The 27,388-nt window shown below is 40.6% G+C and overlaps 1 protein-coding gene across 3 annotated transcripts; it reads left to right on the top strand.

Moving 5' to 3' along the window:
* The first annotated feature begins 64 nt into the window (after positions 1-64).
* On the top strand, positions 65-27,388 carry c1qtnf12 (C1q and TNF related 12). 3 transcript variants are annotated; one of them, XM_035739003.2, is made up of 8 exons: positions 65-303; positions 15,841-15,945; positions 16,349-16,460; positions 16,785-16,975; positions 18,017-18,125; positions 18,359-18,452; positions 24,241-24,319; positions 26,013-27,388. In XM_035739003.2, exons 1-8 carry the CDS (start codon positions 196-198, stop codon positions 26,109-26,111), a joined length of 897 nt encoding a protein of 298 aa, XP_035594896.2. In that variant the 5' UTR covers positions 65-195; the 3' UTR covers positions 26,112-27,388. The 3 variants fall into 3 exon arrangements, with proteins under 3 accessions (XP_035594896.2, XP_035594895.1, XP_035594894.1); XM_035739002.2 differs by lacking the exon at positions 65-303 and adding an exon at positions 3,204-4,452 and having other exon boundaries at positions 16,788-16,975; XM_035739001.2 differs by lacking the exon at positions 65-303 and adding an exon at positions 3,206-4,452.

Genomic DNA, 27,388 nt, shown 5'->3' on the forward strand with positions numbered 1-27,388 from the left:
CGTGTGTACACAGATTGCGTCACCACGTTGCCGTGCGGTACATCTGACCAAAGATTATGGATATACTGACAAGATACATGTCTCCGCCCTTTTATCATGGGAATCGTTGTGCACAAAGCGGCACGGCAGGATGTCTAGCGCTGGCCTATCCTGGTGGATACGTGTCATTATTCTAATTATATTTTTAAATATTCGATGAGGGATGTTGACGTCAACCGCCTGTATTCAATGGAGAGGGAGCGAGAGAGAACGCTATACAATAGCCATAACATGACACTTGAAATGTTCATTCCTTTGAAACTTGTGAGTGTACTTTTTATCTTAATTTTGTATTGTTTATCATCTATTTCACTTGCTTTGGCAATGTAAACATATGTTTCCTATGCAAATAAAGCCCTTAAATTAATTTGAGATAGAGGCTATGCTACTAGCCTCATCTCATGAATATGCATAGCCATCTTACAATTCCGATATTAAGTGCTATTTTAAAGAGTTGCCGGGATATCACGTGCCCTGCTCATATCTCACGCAGTAAATAAGCCATTAATTTTTATTTTGCCCCAATTCGAAATTGATCTCCATACAAAAACTCCTTGCTTGGCGGCGGAACAACGAACAAACGCTATCTACTGGAGGGAGGCAAATGTTCTGCCTAGTTGGCCTCTCTTCCTATTTCTCTCTGTTGTCACTCAGGTTGTGATTTCGTCCTTCCTGATGAAATTGGGGGCGTTCGTTTTTGAATCGCTTGGTGCCCTGGGGTATTGAGTTTACTCACGACCATTCTACAAATAATTCTCCGTGCATCAGGGAAACCGGCCGAGGCAAAACGAGCGTTACCCTGTCTACAAAGATGGCATTTGAAAACCACCAATCTACAGTAGACTGACCACTAGCGGGGGAGTTGGTAATTGTCACATTTAAAGCCACATTGTGGATGTGCAAGTTGGTCACTAATAAAATGTAATGCACCCAATTACATTTTCACATCTAAATAATGCTTGATTACTATGAATCTGTAATGCTCAAGTTAGGAGGACAACAATACTGATTTTAGAGGTACGATTGTTTGGTGCACTTTTTTAAACTTCACCTCTGGGTGGCACTGTGCACAAAAGTTATTTTTCTACACAAAACATAAGTGATGAGGCTCCATCCAGATCATCACCTCAAAAGTACAGTATGTGTAACTGTAACTAGGCTATGCAGATTTTATTTAGGTAGACTTTGACCACTGGGGTCTCAGTGGTTGATAAGAAATTCTGAGAAATGTTATTTTTGTATTGGTAGGGTACACATTTTGCAGATGTTATTGCGAACTGCTTATATCCCTAGGTCCAACAGTGCAGTAATACCTAACAATACAAAACAATACACACAAACCCCCCAAATTAAAAGAAAGAAATGAAGAAATATGGAAATATTAAACAAGCAATAAAATACCATGATCGGTTCCCAGCTAGACTCCTTAGATGCTACATACATTGTTGGACTTGTAAATTAAAGGTAGACTCAGCGATATGACATAGATACAGAAAGTAAACAGCATAGTGGGTCCATTTCTGCAACAACTAAGAGCGTTGAAGCGCGAAGCTCAACTCCACTATTTTGGTGTCCTGGCTACCAAGCTGTGAACAGCATGAAGCTAACCCATGCACATGCTCAGATACTGTGTGGGACTATGTGAGCGCGACGTCTCACATCTCGCTCATCTCAATATTTGCTGTGCTGCTTGTGGCAACATAATTTAGCTGAGTCTACCTTTAATGATATACATTCAGTTTCAAAAGTATTGGGACAGTGACACATTGTTTTGTTGTTGTTTTGGCTCTGTATGAGGTTAAAGTGCAGAATGTCAGCTTTAATTGAATTCATATCAGGTGAACTGTTTAGAAATTACAGTACTTTTTTGTCAGCTTGGGGATTTGAACTTGCAACCAATGTAGTCACAAGCCTGATGTAGTCATTGCGTGCTATCAATATAGGACCAAATACTTAACTTTTTACGACTTAAATACACATATAAGTGAATTTGTCACAATACTTTTGGTCCCCTAAAATGGGGGGGGGGGACTATGTACAAAAATTGCTTTAATTTCTAAACGGTTCACTCGATATGGATGAAATTACCCTCAAATTAAAGCAGTCTGCACTTTAACCTCATAGTATCATTGTATCATTTCAAATCCAAAGTGCTGGAGTACAGAGCCAAAGCAGTAAAAAATGTGTTACTGTCCCAATAGTTTGTAGCTCACTGTATACCCATTGATTCTTGAAGAACATAACTTATAAATGCCTCATGAGCTTAGTTCAATTGGCGTACCACAACAGAACCCAACATTTAAGCTTATTTTACTCCAATATTTGTAAACAATGTAAATGTAAACAAACACTGTAGGCCTATAACCTCAAAACATGGTTAGAACGATCATTTTGAGATCATGGATGGTCAGTCCTTGCACCCATACCCCTGCCTACAAATTTGAGAGTGGTTCAATTTCTCCAGGCACATCCATCAGCTTTTTACCAAAACTGAGGTAGGGTTTCCGATTTGTTATTATTTCAGGATTCTAGCTTTACTGCATGTACAGCAGGTATGTGTGGATCCCATGCATGAGAGGAATTTGTTTGAAATGTAAAAAATTCTGCTCTTGGCATAAAAAGATGCATTTCTTTTGTAAACATTTAACATCGCTCTCAAGAGAATCATTCCTTATTTGAACTGGTCTCCACATACATTTTTTGACAAAGGGATCAGCATCAAGAGATTTACTATAAACCATGTCTTACTCTTTTTATACTGTGTTTGTTTATGTAACAATCAAATGTAAGTGAGGAACAATACATTCCAGAACATTCCAGACACCCCCCACCACCACCACCACCACCACCACCAACATGGGACAGTCAGATTTGGCAATTTGTCAAACAACAGATTACACAAGGTACGTATATAAATTCCTAAATATGATTTGGATCCAAACACAGAGCTACACACACACACCGCACACACACTGTAGTTTGTCTGCCAAAGAACCTCCTCAGTTTTCCAAAAAGGAGTCAAGCATTTCATCTATGAGATAAAACAGAGACTGAACAAGCCAGCGGGGTTGCCAATTCACTGATGAGAAAAATAGAGGCAGCTAGGGGAAGGAAGAAGAGAGAGAGAGAGAGAGGGAGGGAGAGTGACGATAAAACTCCACTGTGAGCACTCCTGTAAGCTCAGTCACAGAGAGCAACAGAGAAGGAGAGAGAGAGTGAGAGTGTGTAACGAGGCAAGCAAGCAACAGGGACTTACCACACACACTGACACACACAGGCAGACAAACAGGGCTCTCTGAGGTGAAATTGCACATGTTTTTGTCACCCCAGAGCAGACGGACTGGGTTGATGAATGAGCAGTAGTGAGTTATGTACAGCTGGGTGTCCTGGACAGCAGAGACTGTGTTGCTAATAACCCTCAAAGTGTTTTTAACACCACTTTGAGGTTTTCTCTCTGGATCTGCTGCTGCGGGGGACCAATTTTATACCCTTTAAGGAGAAAAGAAGAAGGAAACTCTCATAGGCTAAGAAAATTGGACCATCTCCAACTCCCGTGGACTTTTTTTCATTCTCTGTCTACTCCTGAGGGAAGCACGTGTGAGGAGGACTGAGGGATTGAATGCCAAGCGCTATTCTCTGAAGAAAATCCCAACTATTATGGGACTTCCACTTTACCCAACTATCGAAATGCTATGAGGAAGATCCATTGCTCAGTGTGAGAGAAAGAGCAAGAAAGAGGGTGATAAAGAACTCTACCATCCACTTCTACCCAAGGGTTCCCTCCCTCCCCCAGCTTCAAACACCCCTCCTCTCTGCCTCTCTCTCCTTTGCCCCCTGCATCCCCCTCCTCCCCCCCACAGAGCAGAAAGCGTGAAAAATCTCACTAATGGGTTTATTTGCTGTCAGATCTGTGCCGATCTGTCATTCCCCGGGACCACATTTCATAGTTGAGTAAGCCGCCTGGCTTTCTGGCTAGAGTTAGCTGTGCTCCAGCTCCAGCAACACACTGCTGTCTGGCTCAAAGATCATCAGGAAGAGAGCAGCAGCAGGCAGCCAAACCAGGAGTCAGTGTTGTTGTAGTCCTCCAGTTTGAGGTCCAATCATCTTGGTTGGGGTCCTTGCATTTTTGTAACCGGGCAACAACATTATTATTCCCAATCGTTGGACAGTCTGGACAGACCACTGGGTCAGTTGATCGAAGTTTCAGGGATCTTTGGGTTGATTTAGTGTTTGTTGAAGATGTGGTGTGGGCCGCTGGCCGTGCTGGCTGTGGTGTTCTGGACCCAGTTTGTCCTGCTGGAAGGGGTGGATGCCAAGAAGGAGAGGAAGAGGACACAGGAGACCCCCCCACAGCACACAGAGGCATACAACACTACCCTCTCCAACAGCGAAGAGGTCGGCGGGAGCACCAAGGTAATGTTTGATTTGAAACGGACTAAAAATGTGGTTTTGAAGTCACCGGCACCAACCTCTTTGCTCTGTCGATCTGCTGGTGTATTTCAAACTTTATGGCCCCGAAATGTGTATATTTGGTCTGATCCTAGGAGTGCTGAACATCAGAAGAATGTTTATGATTAGTACGTGGAATATGTCATGAACTTTATTAGCGGTTTTGGATTGTGACTTTTGATTTTGATAACCTTATCTTATGAATATCAAAGTACAAACCTCATAGAAAATAACATTGCGGTAGTGCTACCTACATTCAAACAACCTGCTAAATGATCTGATCGCATTCTCTTAACCTAGGAGTCTATTCTGAGATGTATACTTGAGCTGATAATTAACTTGTTCAATTATGGATTGCAATGACTGGCTATGGGCAGGTAACATGCTCTGACAGATTTATCTGGACATGATTCAGGCTTTATGAATGTATAATTCAGGTCAAAGTGTTTTATAGAGAGAATGAGTGTAGTGGTGTAGTGGCAATAGACCGCATAGAACAGGTTTGCCCTACTGGGTCAAGCCTGAGAAAGTGAGTTGTGTCTGAAATGTGTGGAAACCTAAATGGATGACTTCCTGAAGAATGTGTGGAATGTGGGATGATCAATGCACCAATTAGTCCTCACTATGGGGGGCTAACACCGATTTCCCAGCCTATCAGATTTAAGGATTGTATATTGACAAATCGGGGCTCAAGAGGGTTTGAATCAACGTGAATTAGGGATAAGAAGATGTGACAGTTTAGTCTAAATTCTCTAAATGTGTAGCCAAAGTATAGTATTTATTTAAATATAAAATATGGACAGTAATTGGCATACAGATAGAAACTTGTATTTTTACACCAAAAGTACAATATGAAAAAGGTGTAGTAAAAGTTGTTTTCTGTTGAAAATACACCATGTGGTAGTCGGGTAAACACAAAATGCTCCGTTGCCACTGATTCATACATCTACTTTTCATTTATGTTTCCCTGTCCAAAAACAGCATTTGACCTTTCACATTCTTATTTATTGGTTTATTGCTGGTATTACATATTTCCAGGAGTTTCCAATGAGGTATTTGTTTTGCCTTGAGCCCACCCATTGTGTTGGCATTCTCAAACAACCCTCACTGCCCCATCCGCTCAATACCAGCCCTTCCTCCCAGTCCAAGCTCTACCAGGTTGTCTCTCTGCCCTGTTGGTTGGTTAGCCTATGACTTTTATTTCCCATAGATAGAATGGGGATTTGTTTCTGTATTCTCAAGAAGAAGAACACATTAGTCAGCCCTAGCCTGTCTCATTGTGATCTGGCTGTGTTTATTTGACTTGGTTTGCCCTGTAAAAGCAGAAGGCTCTGAAGGATGACCTTGTGTCAACCCCCAGGTTGCTGAAGACTGAGGATTTCTGCACCCCACTGGGATATATCTGTTCAGTTCTCTCTCCCATCTATCCAACCCGAGCCCAGGGTGTCTCTGTCTCCATAGCCCCCCTCCGCCCCCCTCCATCTCTCCCCCCATGGTCCAGCAACAGGCCACAGGCAGACTGCCATGATGTAGTTCATGGGAAAGTTAGGTGGGCAGATATTTAAAGAGCTTTGGCAGTACTGTTCCCAGCCCATTGATGCTGTCATTCACAGGGCCAGTCTGACTCCGCTGTGTCTGGGACATCCGATAGGGGCGGTGCGGCCCAGAAAAACTGGGGCAGCGTGCCGTGTAAGCCCCTCACAAAGCCCCATAGAAAGGGTCCTGAAAGAGGACACCTCGACAAGGATTAGCCCCCTGTGCCCCCCTCACTTACATTCTTTTCATCTTGTCTCCCACAATCTGAGGGTAATGACATAATCACTCCTAAGACCCTGTGTTATGGCAGATAGTGTCTCGGCCAAATACTGTCACCTCTAGTTGAGGACCCTGGGGTTTAGACTTTACACCTAAGGTTAAAGAGTGTAGATGTTGAAGGTTAGACAATGCAACACAACTCATTTAGGCTACATAAGACTCATTAAGGCTACAGAAATTGAGCACTTCTTATTGTAACGTGGTTTTAGGGATATTTCTCTAATTCTGTACGTAAATCTGTGAAATTCCATTTAGTATGATAAATTACGTTAAATTAGGTTACATAATGAATGCAATATTGGTCGTAGGATCATTGGTCGTATAGTATCATACATCTTACCTGGTCGTACAATAGCATATTAATTGAATCATGTGACTTATCATACATCCTGGAGGACATATAGTATTTCACATCTTTATCTGATACCAGGTTGCTTGTTGCGCTGTGACAACAAAGGAGAATTACTGGGAGAATTTACGTTGGCGGTTAGGGGAACTAAGAACAAAGATTAGGAAAACTAAAAGGACAAATGTTTGGAGAAGTAAAACAACAAAGGTTAGGTGAATTTACTTTTAGAATAAGGGTTAACTGAAGAGTTAGCTAAAATATTCCGTTTTCTCCGACACGACTCAAACATTCAAACTTTGGATTGCTCGAGTGTGCCTTTGGATTGCTAGAGTGTTGCGGATTATGCCCACCCATCTCTCTGACCAACCTCCCTACATTAGTTTCTGTCTTAAGTAACTAGACCATTAGTAGGTATCATATGTCTTGGGGATGCTCAGAAATACATCAAGTATATTTCGTATTGGCTCTGAGGCCAGGCTGCTTATTATGGACAATGTCACAGCAAAATGGAATGCTGTATCATCCAAAGGTCAATGAAAAAGTATCCAGTAAAAAACGAATGTCTACAATTCCAACTGCAAGCAGTGCTTGGTAGCTTTATTTCATGATGGAATCTTAGTTTGTTCAAGTTTTATCACTTAATCCTAACACCTTTGCATTCACTCAGTCAAGGGAAATATAGCATTCTTTCTAACAAAGATATCTACGTATATTTCAGGATGTGGTGTATCCCTGGAGATAATCCAAATTCATTACAGTCTTTGAAAACATAGCTTGTCCAAGAGAAGGGGTCTCTTGGCACAACTTCCCCCGGGTATGGGGTAAGTTGAGCTGTGGGACAGGGTAAGTTAAGCCGCCTACACATTTCTGTACTGAATGAAATATTACTACTACCATTTTAAAACCATGCCTAACTTTATTTCCCAAACACAATTCACCACAATCACTTTTTTTTCCTTCATATTTTGAATCATTTTACACAGGCTTTACACCTTAACACAGACTTTGTACTTTTAAAACACTTTTAACACAGGGTCTGTTGTTACCTCATATCCCAGCGATAATGCCTTGCATTACAACTGCGAAGAAAACACTTACATCTGCTCAACCATTGGCTCAAAATAATCCATGACCATTGGCTCAACTAATTCCAAGGCAAACATTTATGCCATATTAGCATACACAGCTACAAGAGTACAATTTCATGCTAGGTTTAGGACCTTATGTCGAATGTATAGAAGAGTCTTAAAACTATCTACTTTGGTTTAGATGAAACCTCTAACACAATACATACATTTGACTTGGTGAAAATCAGTTTTTTGGGCTCCAACCACTTTTTCCATGTGATTTCTTCCTTCAGACTTTATGAAATTCTGACCTCTTCCTAAATATTTGGTCAAATTATTCATTTTGTGTATGTTTGGCTCAATTAACCCCTTTGGCTCAACTTGCTCCACTCTCCCCTACCTGTAATGTTTTGGAGAAAACAACCTCCTTATTAAAGTGATGTTGGCAGGAGAACACCGGCTTGTATCTTCAAACAAGCCAAACAGTTTATACATTTGCATGTTTTTCTTTTTGCTCATGCAGTGGAAAGTCTTCTTGTGATGGCATTCATTTCGTATCTGGCCCAACCCCAGTGAGCGCTGTTGGCAGGATGCAGCAGACCACATTCCATCAGAGATTTTCCATTTGAAATTGATCACAATTGAGGTGTGGAGTGGTGCACTTTGTGAAATTTGGTGAGATGATACAAAGCAGTAACCTTTTGTTCCAAGCAGTAATTCTTTTGCACCAAAATCAACATTATGTCTGCTAAAATCGCTGACAGCACTACACATGTATTTTCTTCTCCCATTCTTTCTGGGCATGTCTCAAAGTAATAACATAGATAGAATGGACTGTGAACCATTACCTATCATGATTTCACTGACTAGCACCGTAAATACACTTTGAGGGCAGAACTGCGTGAACAATATATACATTTGTATGTCACTTCTTTCCAAAGTGCAGTGAAATCTGTCCGTGTTGAGCAGCAAAGGGCTCGGTCAGTGAAGGCATTAGTTGAGGCAGTCAAATCAAACATCACACCTAGCGTGTTGAGTAATGGCTAATCAGTGCCCTGGGGGACGGCTTGAGTTTCCCCTCTCTCATCCCAACGCCATGATTAATGAAGGGGTGTGTGGCACCGTTTGAATCGCCCCATACACAGGGGACTGGACCCGTCATCCACAGGAAACACTAGGCCCACTGACACAATGGGTGCACACACACACACACACACACACACACACACACACACACACACACACACACACACACACACACACAGAGTTAGGTAAGTAGTAAAAAGTTACAAACAAACACCTCGTCTCTCACACTGGTAAAGGAAGTATAGCCCACTAAGCTTGCCCATCACCATATCCAACCACAAGATTGGAAACAGTGAGAATAAGGGTCCCATAGTGAGAGTATGACTTTTATAACATATCGTAATGACCATTGTTTAGTTACACATTGTACGATCAATTTATGCACTCATTGAAATCCTGACAGACAACGATAATAACAATAAGCAGCCCTTTGTCATTAAATCTCAAATCTACAAGTAAAATAAACTGTTAGGACGATATTCCCCTGGAAATAAAACTTTAAAAAAAAAACATATTAGGCAAAGAGGTCCTGTTTTATTTGGATGACCTCTTATTTTAATAACTTCTAATTGATGCCAGATTTATAGGAATCCCTTAATCTTGCCTGATACGTATCATGTGCTGATCATGTTCCTCTACCTCAGATTCACATTGGACTGGAGTCTTGAAAATAAAGAATAATATGAGGGTGTCTACGCCTACTGCCGTGCAAATGATTGTTAAAATGTTGGCAATCCTTGAATCGTTTTCAGAGCCATTGTTGTTTTGTAGCAAGAGTTATGTATTTCTTTTTTTCCTGTGATATTGACATCAGACCTACATTTGACTGGTGTTGAAGCCAGGGAGAATTTGGCATCTATTCAAATTTGCCTTTCAGATACTATAAATTACATTTTTATTTCTCTCTTATATTTTGTGCTTTTCTACTTACAACATGTTTTTAATACCTCATAAAGTAAGTGAGCACAGTACTTACACAATAAAAATGCTTAAACCTAACAGAACGGAGGACTCTGCACTTATGTGGTAGAGCGGAACCACAAATGGAGGCTATGGAGCACATAAGAGTAGAACAGATCTCATGAGTATCTACAGTATCTACCTGGTGCATTCCACAGTGAATAAAACCATGGAGCATAACTCAGACCCAGGATCAAATACTATTTGAAATATTTGAAAATACTTTGAGTGTTTGCTTTCCCCTGTCTGGAGTGCCTGGTGGGCGTGATTTGTATGCTTGGAAATCCTCTATTAGTTCCATTGCAAGTTCAATCGAGCACAAAACGTTTTTCAGAACTTTGTGCTCTTCAAATTAAGTATATCAAATAGTATTTGAACCTAGGTCTGGAAAAATGGTTAAGTTTTCAGTTTGATATGGAAGTGGAGCCAGAGTCATTTTTAATGGATCCTCTTACCTACCACAGATACAGGGGGAAATAGCCCCCATTTGAACAATTTGAAGACTATAATTTGAACACAAAGCAGGTGTGTCAGCAATCAGACTCTCTTCAGATTTTTTGGGACTTAAGCACAGTTATTATTCCCTAGGAGGTTTCATGAATACATTTGATTGCTTTAGTAGCTCTTACATGTCTTCACTGGAAAGGAATGCACATTCAATGTTTGCATAAATATCTATGGCATGTTGACATTGCAGCAGTTGTTTTGTGGAAAGAAAAGAAAGATGATATGACGGCTACGCCATAGGAATATGTGTACGTGCAGCATACCCACAAATACTGTGACTTGAAACGGGCTCGATCCTTTACAGTCGTATCATTTGATCATTTGATAGCACTCTAGAGATGAAAATGGTGTCTACGTTTCACGTGGTTAATATGCAAGGGCTGCCACTTTTCTCATATCCTCAACAACTTTTATGTGACATCTCTACAAAGTTAAAGTGCAGCGCTGCGTGCAGGGTGCACCAGTTGCGCGGGTTGCACGTCTAACCATATTTAGTGTTGTGGTGGTAAATCCTCTTGTCTATGAGGTGCATCGGGGGAGAACTGCGGTGGATTGGATGCTCATTAGGGGGGAACGGGTGGATGCGTGACGGTGGGGAAGCATGTGGGTTCCCCCTAGCCCAGCCCTACTGTAGCCTGGGGATCCCTGCCTCCCAGGATGCGATAGGCCCTCCCTTAGTTAGCCTCCTTAACGCATGCATGGATGACTGCAAAAGGACTATAAGGATATAAAAACAAGGGATTTAGGGACGCCTCTACATCATCCTGTCCCACGTCAAACTAAATATGTACCTGTTCACAAAACATACATTAGACATAATCTTACAAGCTTATTTGTTGGTGTGGCTGGTGCACCCTGCTCTCACATTTACATTTGGTTGGTACAAACAGTAGGATAAAAACACGAGTCCATTCCAAACATTTTATTTTAAGAGCTTTGTCACGGACTAGTCAGTTAACATTACAAGATATTGTTTGCACGGTGTAGGTATTTTTATTGTCTGTACTAGTTGGTGTATTTTAAGCAGTACATTATGGATTCTTAGTAACAAGTTAATAAGGACATTTAAATTAGAACAAGCTAAGAGTTATGTGCTATACCGTTATTCTACAGAGGCGGCGGCGATGCTTCTTTCTCATTCTTAAGGATTCAGAAACTACCTGCTATGTGGAGTGCTGTTCTGGTTGAGGATCTATTGCAGCCAAAGAGACAAGTTTTAACAGTTATGTCTGTGGCTGAATTCCAAATGACACCCTATTCCCTACATAGTGTACTACTTTTAATCAGGATCCAAGGCCATATGGCACCCTATTCCCTACATAGTGTACTACTTTTGACCAGCTCTGGTCATTTGGAATGTACAAAGTGTTTTTGATGGCATGCTGCCCCAGGGACATATTTCCCTCCCTTTCATTGCTTCAAATAAAAATTCTACCTAATTTCACCAAGCTACATCACAAACACACAAATCAAATCAATTGTTGTTTGTCACATACATGTGTTTAGCAGATGTTATTGCGGGTGTAGCGAAATGCTTGTGTTTCTAGCTCCAACAATGCAGTAATAATCTAACAGTTCACAACAATACACACAATACACACAACCTAAAAGTAAAAGAATGGAATTAGGGAATATATAAATATTAGGATGAGCAATGTCGGAGTGGCATAGACTAAATACAGTAGAATAGAATATAGTATATACATATGAGATGAGTAAAGCAAAAATGTGTAAACATTATTAAAGTGACTAGTGTTCCATTATTAAAGTGGCCAGTGACTTCAAGTCTATGTATATAGGGCAGCATATACATAGACTTGAAATGACTGGCCACTTTAATAATAGAACACTAGTCCCTTTAATAATGGAACACTAGTCACTTTAATAATGGAACACTAGTCCCTTTAATAATGGAACACTAGTCACTTTAATAATGGAACACTAGTCACTTTAATAATGGAACACTAGTCACTTTAATAATAGAACACTAGTCACTTTAATAATGGAACACTAGTCACTTTAATAATGGAACACTAGTCACTTTAATAATGGAACACTAGTCACTTTAATAATGGAACACTAGTCACTTTAATAATGGAACACTAGTCACTTTAATAATAGAACACTAGTCACTTTAATAATGGAACACTAGTCACTTTAATAATGGAACACTAGTCACTTTAATAATGGAACACTAGTCACTTTAATAATGGAACACTAGTCACTTTAATAAAGGGATTATTCATCACAACTGTTTCCTGAATGATCATGGATATAATGAAGCAATAATTAAATTGGGGAATCACATACATTGTAGGTAGGCTATTACATATTTGCAACCTTACATGCAATGTTCAACAACATAGTGTTGCAAAAGTGTCACGATATTGTACATCATGCATACAAACTGGGATGTTCATCATATATAGTGGTCACATATTTGTAAGTAAAGTTCATTGCACTATAAGGATCGGGGCATGTAGCAATATACACCATCCCTTCAGTATGAATAAAGCCCCCACCGATGAGTCAGACTAACAGTGTTTGATGTTCTTAGGAATACCTTTTTAGTTTAACACCTTAAGAATGTCTGACACATTTTCCAAATCACCACTGGAGTGGTGTGCTCTCACAGCTGTTGAAAGACACGGCCATTGGATGGCACTCATACAACAGCCGGGATCAAAGGGAAGTTCAGATTGATACCTGTATCTATCCTGTTCACTTTGTTCATGTGCTGTACGCGCTGATATGAAGGTATGTGAGTGAGAACATTGTTTAATTTGCGCCACAACTCAATAGGAACTGCATTGAACATACAGTAACTGACAGCTTTTCTATTTCGTCATGCGGTGTGATTTTAATTTCTCTGTGTTTGGACTCAGTCCTTCATCTGGGGAATATTGAAGATAGTTTGACTGAGGTGCATTGAATCATAATTTCTTGCCAGCTGTGGGAAGCGCCACCATCTATCACTATTGGATGTCATGGTAGCAAAAATATTATGCTGAGTGACGTACAGCGCGATCAATGAAAGCGAGGAATGTGTGTCCATACTAGAAAGACAAAAGACATGAACAGATCTAAAAATCCTCATGACTTAATGTCTGATGGATGCACTTCTGACACCAAATAGCAATTCTCATAATATGTTGTGTTACTACACGCGGTATAAAAGTGTAAAAAAAAAAAGTGATTTGCTCCATTTTGCAGTTCGAATAACAGTTATAATTACCTTGGTTACAGGCCAACTTCCTAAAATATCGAAAATCCTTTAGGGCACGGTTTTACGCGTTTAATTACACATGCGCGTGCTAACAATACAAGACGATAACAAGCAGAAAAAGAGGCCTCCTGTCCTAGCAGTGCTATTATTATGTGGGGAATAGCTACGGCAGCATATATAATTATAAGTTGCATGTGTGGGCTGACTTGAGGTGGTCTAAAAACATCTGACATACAGTACGATGATCTATGTATGACATCAATGTGAGAGGAGAGGTGCAGTTATTTTGAGACTTGCAGGATGAACCGCCAGGCGTAGCGTTAAGGTCCTTGTTTTGCGTTTCACCCGCTGTCAATGTTCAGTGTGCATCACTTAAATCAAAAGGGTCCTCAGCGATTATTGTCGGTGTTTAAATCAAACGTGGGGTTTAGGAATAGAGTTGCAGGCAGCTCTTTCAGATTCTTTCGCCGTCTCAAACGCAAATAATTTTTCCTATGAGCTTTTAAGGTCGGTATGAAAGTGAGAGGTATAATTAGAGATAATTCCTATGCAGCATGAGCTGTAGAAAGGAGAAAAAAAGGTTCAGTATAACCAATTAAATGGCCCGGGCAGTGTTGCAGTGTTATGGAAAAGATGTGGTGGATTATGCAGTAACAGTATCTTTGGCTTGACAAAATCGGTCTGCCATTTATCTGTCTCCAGGCTTCGAAAACACAACAAAAACCCACAGACGTCTAACAAGCACAAGACACTGGGTTACTTAACTTGTTTATTTTGTCTGCCGTCACAAGAAAAGAGAGACGAGAGAAGACGGAGAGAAAAACAAACCCAAAATATAAAACCTTTTTTTTATTCCAGTATATTGAAGACAAGACAAACAAGGGGTTACTTTGTTGCTTTTGAACAGAACAAGAGGTGAGTCTCTCTTTCTGTCAAGAAAAGGGGGCATGTTAGTTTTGCAGATAAGTGATCCGTGTCCTCCTGCCAAACCTAAATAAATACAATTTCAGACAGCTCACCTCCATGGCTTGTCTTAATCTCCTCTTTTATCTCCACCACAGTCACTTGATGTTTGGGGAGGAGGAAGAAGGCCTTTGCTTGGGGAGGATTCAAGGCATTTTGTGGTTATTGGAATTCACACAGCATCGCTTTTCACCCAAATGAAATAACGTCAGCCAGGGTGGGTTAGGGTTAGAATTATTTGGTGGCAGAGGTCTTTCATTTTTGATAAATGAGATATGCGAGGGTGTTTTTCTTCAACATCACCACACATCCAGAATCCCCGCATGCCAATCAAAGGTCTACAATCATCACCACTAGCATGAGGGAGTTTCCGCTTAGAAATCATGTACGTCCATGCACTTCTTCAACAGGCTCTGTTGACTTTTTATAGTATGCCTCCATATCTATTATTGTGTTCATCAGGGTCGTTTCGGTCATTTCCTTCCTGTTATAGCTTACATTTTCAAATGTGCGGCAAAAAAAAAAGAAAAAAGTTTAATTGCTGGTATGTTTGCAGCTAGGTATAGGTGAAAGTTTTGTTGGATGTTTAGAAATCTTGTCGTAGGCTAAAATATCCTATGGATAGAGTCATTTTTCAGGGAGTCCTGAATGCACGGTATGCTCATTGAAATATTTGTGTTGAAAAAAATCACTTCAGAAGTCTTGTTTATTTTCCTCTGACCCTATTAGGCAATTAAGAATTGACGTGGCACCTGAGAAAAAACAGGGAAAGTCTTGGAAAGAAAAAGTGACTGAACATAATTGGCAAAGTGAAAGATACAACACAAAAAGCCTTCTTCCCTCTCTCTGGAATGGCAGTAGATCGGCAAGGAGACATGGAGAGAGAGAGAGAGAAAGAAAGAGAGTTCACTTAACAGTGTGACCTGCCTTGATGTCTGGCACCATTTAATAGTATCTTAAGGCAAGATTTTCCAATGGAGGGTAAGCAGAAATTATGACTCATTGGATTCAGTTACATAGTTACAATACTTTGCATTGTGTGCAGGTGGGCGAAATGATTCCAGACTGAAATATCTGATGAATCTTGCAATTAGCACTGTTCTCCTTAAAGAGCCGTTTTGATTGAGGAATAAGAACAGTCTGGGACAAGTGTGATTGTAAGTACATTCTGGCAAAACCCTTAAATCAAACTTTATTTCACTGGGCACTTGTTTAATGCTCACCATCAATCAGCCAGGTTTATGTAGGTACACCTGCCTCTCCTTGTGGCATCATTGATTCATAGTAGGCCTGTCTTCGTTGCAAAATCAGACCTCTGAAGTGGTTTGATGTTGAATGAAAAATGTCTCATGGGTTTCTCTGTCTCGTGTATCCTATAGAATCCTGACAACCAGAGAGTGGATCCCCTGGGATCATGGATGGACTTTGTGAAACGACCTGTAGGCAACTTCCCTGGGAAGTGCCGCAAACGCAAAAGGCCACTGGTAAATATCACAATGGCTTCAGTAGTGGTTCAAAGAAGCTAGCTCATCAAGCACTGGTTCATACATTACATTGGTCACGAAGCATCTAGTACGATACATAAGTAGAATATTGGTTGTTTGAATATTGAAACAAGTTTCTGTTTCAAATCGTGTTCACAGCAGTGGAGGCTGCTGAGTGGAGGCCGGCTCATAATAATGGCTGGAATGGAGTCAATGGAATGGTATCAATCACATGGAAACCACATGTTTGATGTGTTTGATACCATTCCATTGACTCCCTTCCAGCCATTTTTATGAGCCTTCCTCCCCTCAGCAGCCTCCACTGCTGTACAGCAGATTATCTTCTTATTCATATGATCCTATATTATTATGTAATGTGTTATTATTTCCTGGTCTCTGTCAGCCCGGGCCACCAGGTCCTCCTGGCCCCCCAGGCCCCCAGGGACCACCTGGATCCCCCGGGGCAGAGGTCACCCAGGAAGTCCTCCTCCAGGAGTTCAAAAAGATGATAAAAGGTGACATCATATAAAGTCCTAAAATGGCATATAAAGACACATGTGATAAAGTCTGATCTGGTCCTTCGCTGTGTATAAGAGGACTCACTGATTTCAAGACATTGGTGACGGCATTGTTACTACTGATGGATCACTCTCTCAGTGAAGGCTGACGTATTTCATTAGTACCTGACCATCTACGGTAGATATTGGGTCAGCAAGCTCACTACTCTATTGGTGTACTGTAGTGCCAGAGAACGTTTTTCCTAAAGTTTAAAGTCAAGTCCATATTCTTGTCATCTTTCTAGTTGAAATGATCTCATATTCCGTCTGTGTTTTAATCAGAAGCTACAGAGAGGAGAACTGCTGCAGTGGACAGGCAGCCCAGTACCAGTCCTAGTCAGATACCCACGGCCCACATCGCCCTGGAAGGAATGACCTCTTACAGGCGGATAGAGGAAGCCTTCCACTGTAAACTCAAAGGACCTGTGATTATTGACAAGAAAACACTGATGGAGTTACAGAACTTTCAGACGGTACATTTTGGAGGAACAATCGACACGTTTGTAAAGGATGTAGACGTTTGTGAAGTATTTGGTCACCCCCCCCCTTGAACATCTTTTGGATCCTCTTGTCTTACTCTTAATCATTCAGTACACAACATCAAGCCCATATTAATATTCACAATCAGGTTTCTATCTTTCTATTTTCTTTCTGTTAGCCGTGTTTGAATATTGGGTTTGATGATTGAACCAGCAATGATGTATAAGAATGATGTCAGGAATCCTTAAGGATCACCACATCCCTACAGTCTGACAAAGCAGTACCAGGCTGGAGCTCAGACTGGCTCCTTGGTCAAAAATGCAACGCTCCACATCACTTTCTGGTCTCGGCATACAAAAGGCACTCTGTCTGTGACTTGGAATATGGTGTGGAGAGGACAAATTTATACACTGTTTAAATTAGCATGCTGTAGTGGAAGAACTATGCCCAGGGACATTCTGAGGAGGGAGGTTAAAGGGGCAATCAGCAGTTGCCACATACATTTTTGGATTTATTAATGATATATATACCCATTGATTCTTGAAGAATATATCTTATACAGTTCTCATGAGCTTAGTTTAACTGTCGTGGCCCCATCAGAACCCAAAATATAAGCTTGTTTTACTCCAATGTTTGTTAACAAAGTAAATGTAAACAAACACTGTATAGCCTCAAAACATGGTTAAAACTATAATGTTGATATCATGGATAGTCAGTCCTTGTATCCATAGCTCTGTCTATGAATTTGAGAGTGGTTACATTTCTCCAGCCCCATCCCTCAGCATTTTACCGAAACAGTGGCAGGGATGCGCTTTGTTATTGTTTCAACTGCTGATTGGTCCTTTAAGAGTAGACATATACCAAGTTTATGAAATGTCAGTTGGAAAAGTTCGGATTTGATTTCTCCGGTGTTCACTTTGGCAGACGTATAGAAAGCAATTGAGCCCAAATTCGAGATAGAAAATACCAAGTTTTACATCTGTCACTCATTGTATAACTCCATTCCGCATGTCACATTGTATTTCTCCTTCCAGCCTCTTGCTAAAGGTGCCTTCCTCAGAGGGACAGGAATGGACCAGTCCACAGGGCGATTCACGGCTCCCGTCACAGGGATCTACCAGTTCTCTGCTAATGTTCATATCGGTAGGGAATGCCTCTCTACAATAAGGAAATATAATTAACAGGGAATCATCTTAGGAAATATATTGATTTGGAAGTTGGAATTCAATATCGAGACAATGAATGAGGCCCCATTTCTACAGATATTTTGCTAAAATATTATATATTTTCAGAGGACTCTGTGGCCTTTTATTCAGAGAGGTGTTTCTGAGCTGGATAATGTCTGACCTCAGATGAACTCTGTTTTCTCCCTGAAGACCACAATGAGGTGAAGAGGAGTAAGAGTCAGCTGAGAGCCAGGGACAATGTGCGAGTGCTGGTCTGCATCGAATCCCTGTGTCATCGATATACGTGAGTGCCATCAGTCTCAGTCAGCAACACTTCACTGTAGGTGTCCTTTGGAATGAATTCATAAAGGCTTTATCACAGCTATATAGCACAATGTAACATTTGTCATAAGCCGTAAGTCGTAAGTAGCTTTAAATAGTTATGAGTAACGGCATAAGATGTAATTCAACTTGTTTTGATGGGTGTTACAGATAACTGTTCACCCTGTTGTCATATGCTCTAATGTCAACTGTAATTAAACAGTCCACATGACACCTTATGCATTATGTTGTTACATGCTACACAAGAGTCTACATACCATGTGTTAGAGCAGGGTGTTATGTCATTTACCAACCTCTTGTGTCACATTATTACATTTCCTGGAATGAATGATGTCATGACCATATCATATGACATTAATTTGAAGGGTTATAAAACAGTTATTAGTGTGCTTATACCACAGGATGAGTTGAAACTATCACAAAACTTTACAATTCAAAGGATCTCCAACAAACATGGGCAAATGGGAGCACATATGTACTTAAGATTTTCTTTATGTTGACAACGAGACAATGAACAGCTCCGAGTTGAACCAATTAGACCATGTCCAGATGTAAAAAAGGACACATTATAATTGCCATCAACTTGCAAAAAAAACAACAACCCACAAACATTTTTAAACAAAATGGAATCAAATAGAATTTTACAACAAAATCAAGGTTGCTGGGGCACAACAGGATTTGTGACCGTAAACCATCTGAATAATAATGACCCAGTTAGATTGAGTTAAATAAGATTTGTTAAGATGAAAAGGTAATTGTGCAAGTAAAATAGGATGTAAATGTGTAACGTGACAAAGAGCATGTTTTTTTTTTATTCCACCTGTAGCTAGTGAAGTTAACTGGCTAGTGCTAGCAGATAGCTAACGTTAGCTAGATAGCTAAAGCCGTCCGTCAGCTGCGAACCGTGGCTATTGAACCTTGCCTTTCAGTGGGGGAAATTTCTTTGTACCAAATTAAATAATCAAGAAAATCACAGAGACAGAACCCACACTAACATTACCAGTAACAACCACCACAGTGCTTACATTAACTTATGTTAACCCACCTAACGCCATCAATATAACACTATTACCAAAAGTGACAACAGTTCAGAACATAAAGTAACCAGTGATCTAAAGTTTAAATGAAACAACGTTTCACACACAGTGCATTATTTTCAGAGATATACGACAGCGTGTTCCAGTTCTCGCTAAAATATCCAGCAACTTCGCACAGCCATTGAAGAGGAGTGAGAAAAGGTTCCACAGGCCACAATCAACAGCTTGATCAACTCTATGTGAAGGTGTGTTGCGCTGCATGAGGAAAATAGTGGTCACATCAAACACTGACTGGTTTTCTGATCCACGCCTCTTATCTTTTTTTCTAATATACCTGTGACCAACAGTCATGTGAAATCCATAGATTAGGGCCTAACACATTTATTTGAATTGACTGATTTCCTTATATGAACTGCAACTCAGTAAAATCTTTGAAATTGTTGCATGTTGTGCTTTATATTTTTTAAATCCAGGACGTGGTCCATTTTTTACAGCTCAGACCAGTGTATTTATTTTTATTTAACTAGGCAAGTCAGTTAAGAACAAATTCTTATTTTCAATGACGGCCTAGGAACAGTGGGTTAACTGCCTGTTCAGGGGCAGAACGACAGATTTGTACCTTGTCAGCCCTGGGATTTGAACTTGCAACCTTCCGGTCACTAGTCCAACGCTCTAACCACTAAGCTACCCTGCCGCTCATTGTCAAACACTTCAAATTAATGTCACTTTACTTATGGTGTCTTTGCACATTATATTAAGGGCAGATGACATGTTATGACATCGATCATTCCGTGAAATGTAATAATGGTACACAGAGGTTGGTAATTGACATAACACCCTGTTATATCACATGGTATTTAGACTCCTATGTAGCATGCAATAACATATGACATAAGTTGTCATACAGATGGTGTAAAAGCAATTGTTATTAACAGTTGACAGAGTATATGACAACAGGATGAACAGTCATCTCTAACACCCATTAAAAATAGTTTAATTACAGCTTATGCCGTTACTCATAACTATTTAGAACTACTTATGGAAGCTTATGACAAATGGTATGTGCTATATAGCTGTTGTAAAGGCTTTATGAATGCATTCATAAGGACACCTACAGTCAAGTGTTACCGTCTCAGTCTATTGATCGTCTATCAACAAATCAGTATGAGAAAGTCTTTTAAATTGGATTTATTTCACCTTTATTTAACCAGGTAAGCTAGTTGAGAACAAGTTCTCATTTACAACTGCGACCTGGCCAAGATAAAGCAAAGCAGTGTGACACAAACAACAACACAGCAACAAATGGAATAAACAAGCGTACAGTCAATAACACAATAAAAAATAAAGTCTATATACAGTGTGTGTAAATGGCGTGAGGAGGTAGGCAATAAATAGGCCATAGTAGGGAAGTAATTACAATTTATCAGATTAACACTGGAGTGATAAATTAGCAGTTGATGATGTGCAAGTAGAGATACTGGTGTGCAAAAGAGCAGAAAAGTAAATAAAAACAATATGGGGATGAGGTAGGTAGATTGGGTGGGCTATATACAGATGGACTATGTACAGCTGCAGCGATCAGTTAGCTGCTCAAATAGCTGATGTTTAAAGTTAGAGAGGGAAATATAAGTCTCCAGATTCAGCGATTTTTGCAATTCGTTCCAGCCAAAGGAGGTGTTGGCTTTGGGGATGACCAGTGAGATATACCTGCTGGAGCGTGTGCTACGGGTGGGTGTTGTTATCGTGACCAGTGAGCTGAGATAAGGCGGAGCTTTACCTAGCATAGACTTATAGATGACCTGGAGCCAGTGGGTCTGGTGACGAATATGTAGCGAGGGCCAGCCGACGAGAGGTCGCAGTGGTGGGTGGTATAAGGTGATTTGGAAACAAAAAGATGCCACTGTGATAGACTGCATCCAGTTTGCTGAGTAGAGTATTGGAAGCTATTTTGTAGATGACATCGCCGAAGTCGAGGATCGGTAGGTTAGTCAGTTTTACTAGGGTAAGTTTGGCGGCATGAGTGAAGGAGACTTCGTTGCGAAATAGAAAGCTGATTCTAGATTGGATTTTTGATTGGAGATGTTTAATATGAGTCTGGAAGGAGAGTTTACAGTCTAGCCAGACAACTAGGTATTTGTAGTTGTCCACATATTCTAGGTCAGAACTGTCCAGGGTAGTGATGCTAGTTGGGTGGGAGGGTGCGGGCAGCGAACGGTTGAAAACGATGCATTTGGTTTTACTAGCGTTTAAGAGCAGTTGGAGGCCACGGAAGGAGTTTTGTATGGCATTGAAGCTTGTCTGGCCAGATGTATACAATGGTGTCGTCTGCGTAGAGGTGGATCAGGGAATCACCCGCAGCAAAAGCGACATCATTGATATATACAGAGAAAAGAGTTGGCCCGAGAATTGAACCCTGTGGTACCCCCATAGAGACTGCCAGAGGTCCGGACAACATGCCCTCCGATTTGACACACTGAACTCTGTCTGCGAAGTAGTTGGTGAACCAGGCGAGGTAGACATTTGAGAAACTAAGGCTATCGAGTCTGCCGATAAGAATACGGTGATTGACAGAGTCGAAATCCTTGGCCAGGTCGATGAAGACGGCTGCACAGTACTGTCTTTTGTCGATGGCAGTTATGATATCGTTTAGTACCTTGAGCCCGTGGCTGAGGTGCACCCGTGACCAGCTCGGAAAACCGATTGCACAGCGGAGAAGGTACGGTGGGATTCAAAATGGTCAGTGATCTGTTTATTAACTTGGCTTTCGAAGACTTTAGAGAAGCAGTGCAGGATGGATATAGGTCTGTAACAGTTTAGGTCTAGGGTGTCACCCCCTTTGAAGAGGGTGATGACCGCGGCAGCTTTCCAATCTTTAGGGATCTCGGACGATAGGAAAGAGAGTTTGAACAGACTGGTAATAGGGGTTGCAACAATGGCGGCGGATAGTTTTAGAAAGAGAGGGTCCAGATTGTCTGGCCCAGCTGATTTGTACGGGTCCAGGTTTAGCAGCTCCTTCAGAACATCTGCTATCTGGATTTGGGTGAAGGAAAGCTGGGGAGGCTCGGGCAAGTAGCTGTGTGGGGGGCTGTTGGCCAGGGAGTTTTTGAAAGGGGGATGCTTATTTAAGATGGTGAGGAAATTACTTTTAAAGAACGACCAGGCATTCTCGACTGACGGAAGAACGACCAGGCATTCTTGACTGACGGGATGAGGTCAATATCCTTCAAGGATAACCGGGCCAGGTCGATTAGAAAGGCCTGCTCGCAGAAGTGTTTTTAGGGAGCGTTTGACAGTGATGACGGGTGGTCGTTTGACCGCGGACCCATACCGGATACAGGCAATGAGGCAGTGATCACTGAGATCCTGATTGAAAATGCCTTCAATATCTAGTCATCCCACTCCAAACGTTTTCAACATATGACCATATGGTTCTGATTTGTTCTGGCTTTTGCAACATACTTGGAGTGTAGTAAAAACAAAACAATACCAAAACTATTTTTGCTTTACCCCCAAAAGAGTTAGCTAATCCATTCTATTGTCTGCCAGGGCAGGCTTTCTTGTCGTGTTCTTGAGGCTCTATATTGACAGCAGTCATTGAATCCATGCGTGATAATCAGAGTTTAATCCCAGTTTTATGAGCTGTTAAACAAGTTGATTGTTATGTGTTTTGTGGAACAAGTTAGGCATTTCCTGTGTAAAAGTGAAGCACAGCTTTAATAAATGAAATGTCCTCTCACTTCTTCCCCTGGTCCCTTTCGCCTCCAAAATCATTCTAGACTCACCTTTGACACCTGAGAAACCTTGCTGCTGCTTCCAACACCACAGGCCAGGGTCATTTATCATCATAGCAAAACATTTTGCAATGAAGAAAAGGAACATTTCATATTGGAAAGGTTCAGGTAGTCCCTCCCTGTTTCAGTCCTATTTTTTTTTTAATTGGTTGCCGATTGAATATGACCCTGAATAGAGAAATGCCCTTTTTGGGATGTGTGAAGGATGAATTTTACACACTCATTTGTAAATACCAGAATATTACACACCCATTTTCGGTGATATGAGAACTGTTGTTCACATACTTTGGCCTTTTTTTGTTTATATAAAGTAAGCAAAATCTGAAATGTTGAAACGAACAGTACCCAAGATTTCCTCCATATATACAGGCCAACAACCTTGCTTCACAACCTGGTATTATGAAAGAAATGTATAAATAATATTGTTATCCGAAAAAGTGGGCTCATTCTTTTTTGCCTTTCCACCCCTATGCCTCCAGCCTGTCTCGCTCTCCCACACATGAAAATGCAGAGAATGTGCTATGAGGCTCATTGCGATGGCAGTTAAAGTGAAGACAAACATGATTGATTCACCATAAAAATGTTGCGTTTTCCAGGAAACAGGAGCCAGTGGTCTCAGCAAGAGTTGTAACGACTAGACTCCACGCCTACTCTATTACATATTACTCTCTGCACTGCAGGCTTCATTAAAGACTCACTGTAATGATTATGATGATTCAAGACTCAAAATGAAGCAATGGCATGTTTATTTAATGTGTACAAAAACATATTTTGCATGAAGTATCATGCAATTAGATGATTTTGTTTCAGAACCTGTTAGGTGTGTATAGATTAAATACAGTTATTTAGAACAAATATAAAGTTCAGGAAAAAAAGATGAGGATTAATTGTCAATCATTTTTTGTTTTCTTTGTCATTGCAGGTCATTAGAGATGATTGTTGGATTGGAAAGTAACAGCAAGATCTTCACAGTGAATGTGCAAGGGTTACTAGAGCTACAGGTAGGCTTATATTTATCAAACCACGCTCACCATTTAGGTTCTCCAGTAGGGTTGAGCTGAATATAAAGCTTTTAAGAAGAGGGTTGAGAAGTATAATGACTATTGTACAGTCGTGGCCAAAAGTTTTGAGAATGACACAAATATTAATTTCCACAAAGTGTATTGCTTCAGTGTCTTTAGATATTTTTGTCAGATGTTACTATGGAATACTGAAGTATATTTACAAGCATTTCATACGTGTCAAAAGCTTTTATTGACAATTACATGACGTTGATGCCAAGAGTCAATATTTGCAGTGTTGACCCTTCTTTTTCAAGACCTCTGCACTCTGTCCTGGCATGCTGTCAATTAACTTCTGGACCACATTCTGACTGATGGCAGTCCATTATTGCATAATCAATGCTTGGAGTTTGTCAGAATTTGTGGGTTTTTGTTTATCTACCCGTCTCTTGAGGATTGACCACAAGTTTTCAATGGGATTAAGGTCTGGGGAGTTTCCTGGCCATGGACCCAAAATATCGATGTTTTGTTCCCCGAGCTCGTCACCAAACTGTTCCTGGATGGTTGGGAGAAGTTGCTATCAGAGGATGTGTTGGTACCATTCTTTATTCATGGCTGTGTTCTTAGGCAAAATTGTGAGTGAGCCCACTCCCTTGGCTGAGAAGCAACCCCACACATGAATGGTCTCAGGATGCTTTACTGTTGGCATGACACAGGACTGATGGTAGCTCTCACCTTTTCTTCTCCGGACAAGCTTTTTTCTGGATGCCCCAAACAACCGGAAAGAGGATTCATCAGAGAAAAGGACTTTACCCTAGTCCCCAGCAGTCCAATCCCTGCACTTTTTGCAGAATATCAGTCTGTCCTTGATGTTTTTCCTGGAGAGAAGTGGCTTCTTTGCTGCCCTTCTTTGACACCAGGCCATCCTCCAAAAGTCTTTGCCTTACTGTGCGTGCAGATGCACTCACACCTGCCTGCTGGCATTCCTGAGCAAGCTTTTTACTGAAGGTGCCCTGATCCCGCAGCTGAATCAACTTTAGGAGATAGTCCTGGCACTTGCTGGACTTTCTTGGGCTCCCTGAAGCCTTCTTCACAACAATTGAACCGCTCTCCTTGAAGTTCTGATGATCCGATAAATGGTTGATTTAGGTGAAATCTTACTGGCAGCAATATCCTTGCCTGTGAAGCCCTTTTTGTGCAAAGCAATGATGACGACACGTGTTTCCTTGCAGGCAACCATGGTTGACAGAGGAAGAACAATGATTCCAAGCACCACCTCCTTTTGAAGCTTCCAGTCTGTTATTCGAACTCAATCAGCATGACAGAGTGATCTCCAGCCTTGTCCTCGTCAACACTCACACCTGTGTTAACAAGAGAATCACTGACATGATGTCAGCTGGTCCTTTTGTGGCAGGGCTGAAATGCAGTGGAAATGTTTTTTTGTGATTCAGTTCATTTGCATGGCAAAGAGGGACTTTGCAATTAATTGCAATTCATCTGATCACTCTTCATAAAATTCTGGAGTATATGCAAATTGCTATAATACAAACTGAGGCAGCAGACTTTGTGAAAATTAATATTTGTGTAATTCTCAAACCTTTTGTCCACGACTGTATAATGAGTTGTATTATCACTATAACAAAACAAATAGTAATCATATTCTTGCATTTAAAATGTTATTGTATCTCCTCAGGTTGGACAGTACACCTCAATATTTGTGGACAATGGAGCTGGGGCATCCATCATAATACAGAATGGCTCTGACTTCATGGGCATGTTGCTGGGTGTATAGCCTTACGTCCTGGCCTTGGAGCTGGGGGTATACCTTACCTCTTCCCTTTGGACACCAGGGCCCTGGCCACGCAAGGCATCTGTATCTAATTGGACTACTAACAGACGCTACTGGCCTATCACCATCCATGGAGGAGAAAGGACCGTTTTGAAAGCTTTAGGACTGTGTCTCTCCACAGACACCATGAAAGCAAGCACTCCCTTGGGCCAAGAAAGACATTAAGTACATTCCAACAGACAAATCCTAATAGACAAGACTTCAAATCACTCAATGAAATGTTTTTATTTGAAAGGTTTTCATGTCAATCTATTCATTTGTATGGCAGTAAGTAAGTACAGTACATAGACCTGTGAGTGTGTATATACACTGGATGATGCAAAGATGCTCAGATGCATTGTACGAGATGCATGAGAGCAACATTAGTTCCGGTTTTGGGGGTTTCGTCACTGGTTATTTGGACTTATCAGGATTGGGCGAAGGCGGTGCTTAAACTGTTTCGCCTCGAGTGCTTCGTGCGTGTGCCCACATGGATCAGAGGTGTGTGGGGGAGGGGGGGGCTTTTGCTGAGAGTTTCCTTTTGTGAGGGTGGAGACTTCATTTTTGCTGTAACTCTCAATTTCTAACACGTATGAACACAAAAGTTAATCACGCAGCTGACCAAATTTACACAACATTTTACTTCTGGGTTAACAGAGATTAGTTTCTGTCTGGAACTATTTTGTGGGATTCAAATCCAAACTAACCAATTTGGTTAGAGCGTTTAAATTAAATGCGAGTGTGTTGGCCATTCTGTTTTATACCGATGTATTTAATATACAGTGTTTCCAAGTTATGCTTATGCCAAATTATATAACTGCCATGGTCAAGCAGAAAAGATGTTAAATATTGTTTTATAAAATGCCAGTTGTTTCAGCAAAAGAGACTGATCATGTTATCTATTCAATTAGAAAATACTCACATATAATATTTGTGTTGTGTATATCTATACGTTTTTTTTTCGCCATGTAGTTGATTAATTTTTCTGTAAATTATTATAATATTTAATTAATACACATGGTTAAGAATTGAATTTGGACATACATGGAGTTTATGTTCAAATGTAACCACAAATGGATATTCATATCTTTTCTCACCCTAGGTTCATTTACAGGTTATATAAAGTTTCAAGACTAGCACAGATTGGAGTACCATTATGTCTTATACTGATTTACTTTTTAATAACTAATACAGTATGATATATTGTAATGAGATCAAAATTAAACTATGGTCAAATATTA

Source organism: Oncorhynchus keta, chromosome 27 (assembly GCF_023373465.1).
Source record: "Oncorhynchus keta strain PuntledgeMale-10-30-2019 chromosome 27, Oket_V2, whole genome shotgun sequence".
NCBI classification, from domain to species: Eukaryota; Metazoa; Chordata; class Actinopteri; order Salmoniformes; family Salmonidae; genus Oncorhynchus; species Oncorhynchus keta.

Bases quoted from the DNA above. Each gene is read 5' to 3' on its own strand.
- c1qtnf12 (XM_035739001.2), top strand. From the start codon at position 4,279: ATGTGGTGTGGGCCGCTGGCCGTGCTGGCTGTGGTGTTCTGGACCCAG. The intron at 16,461-16,784 runs GTGACATCATAT...TGTTTTAATCAG, and splicing joins GTTCAAAAAGATGATAAAAG to AAGCTACAGAGAGGAGAACT. The intron at 16,976-18,016 runs GTACATTTTGGA...TTCTCCTTCCAG, and splicing joins AGTTACAGAACTTTCAGACG to CCTCTTGCTAAAGGTGCCTT.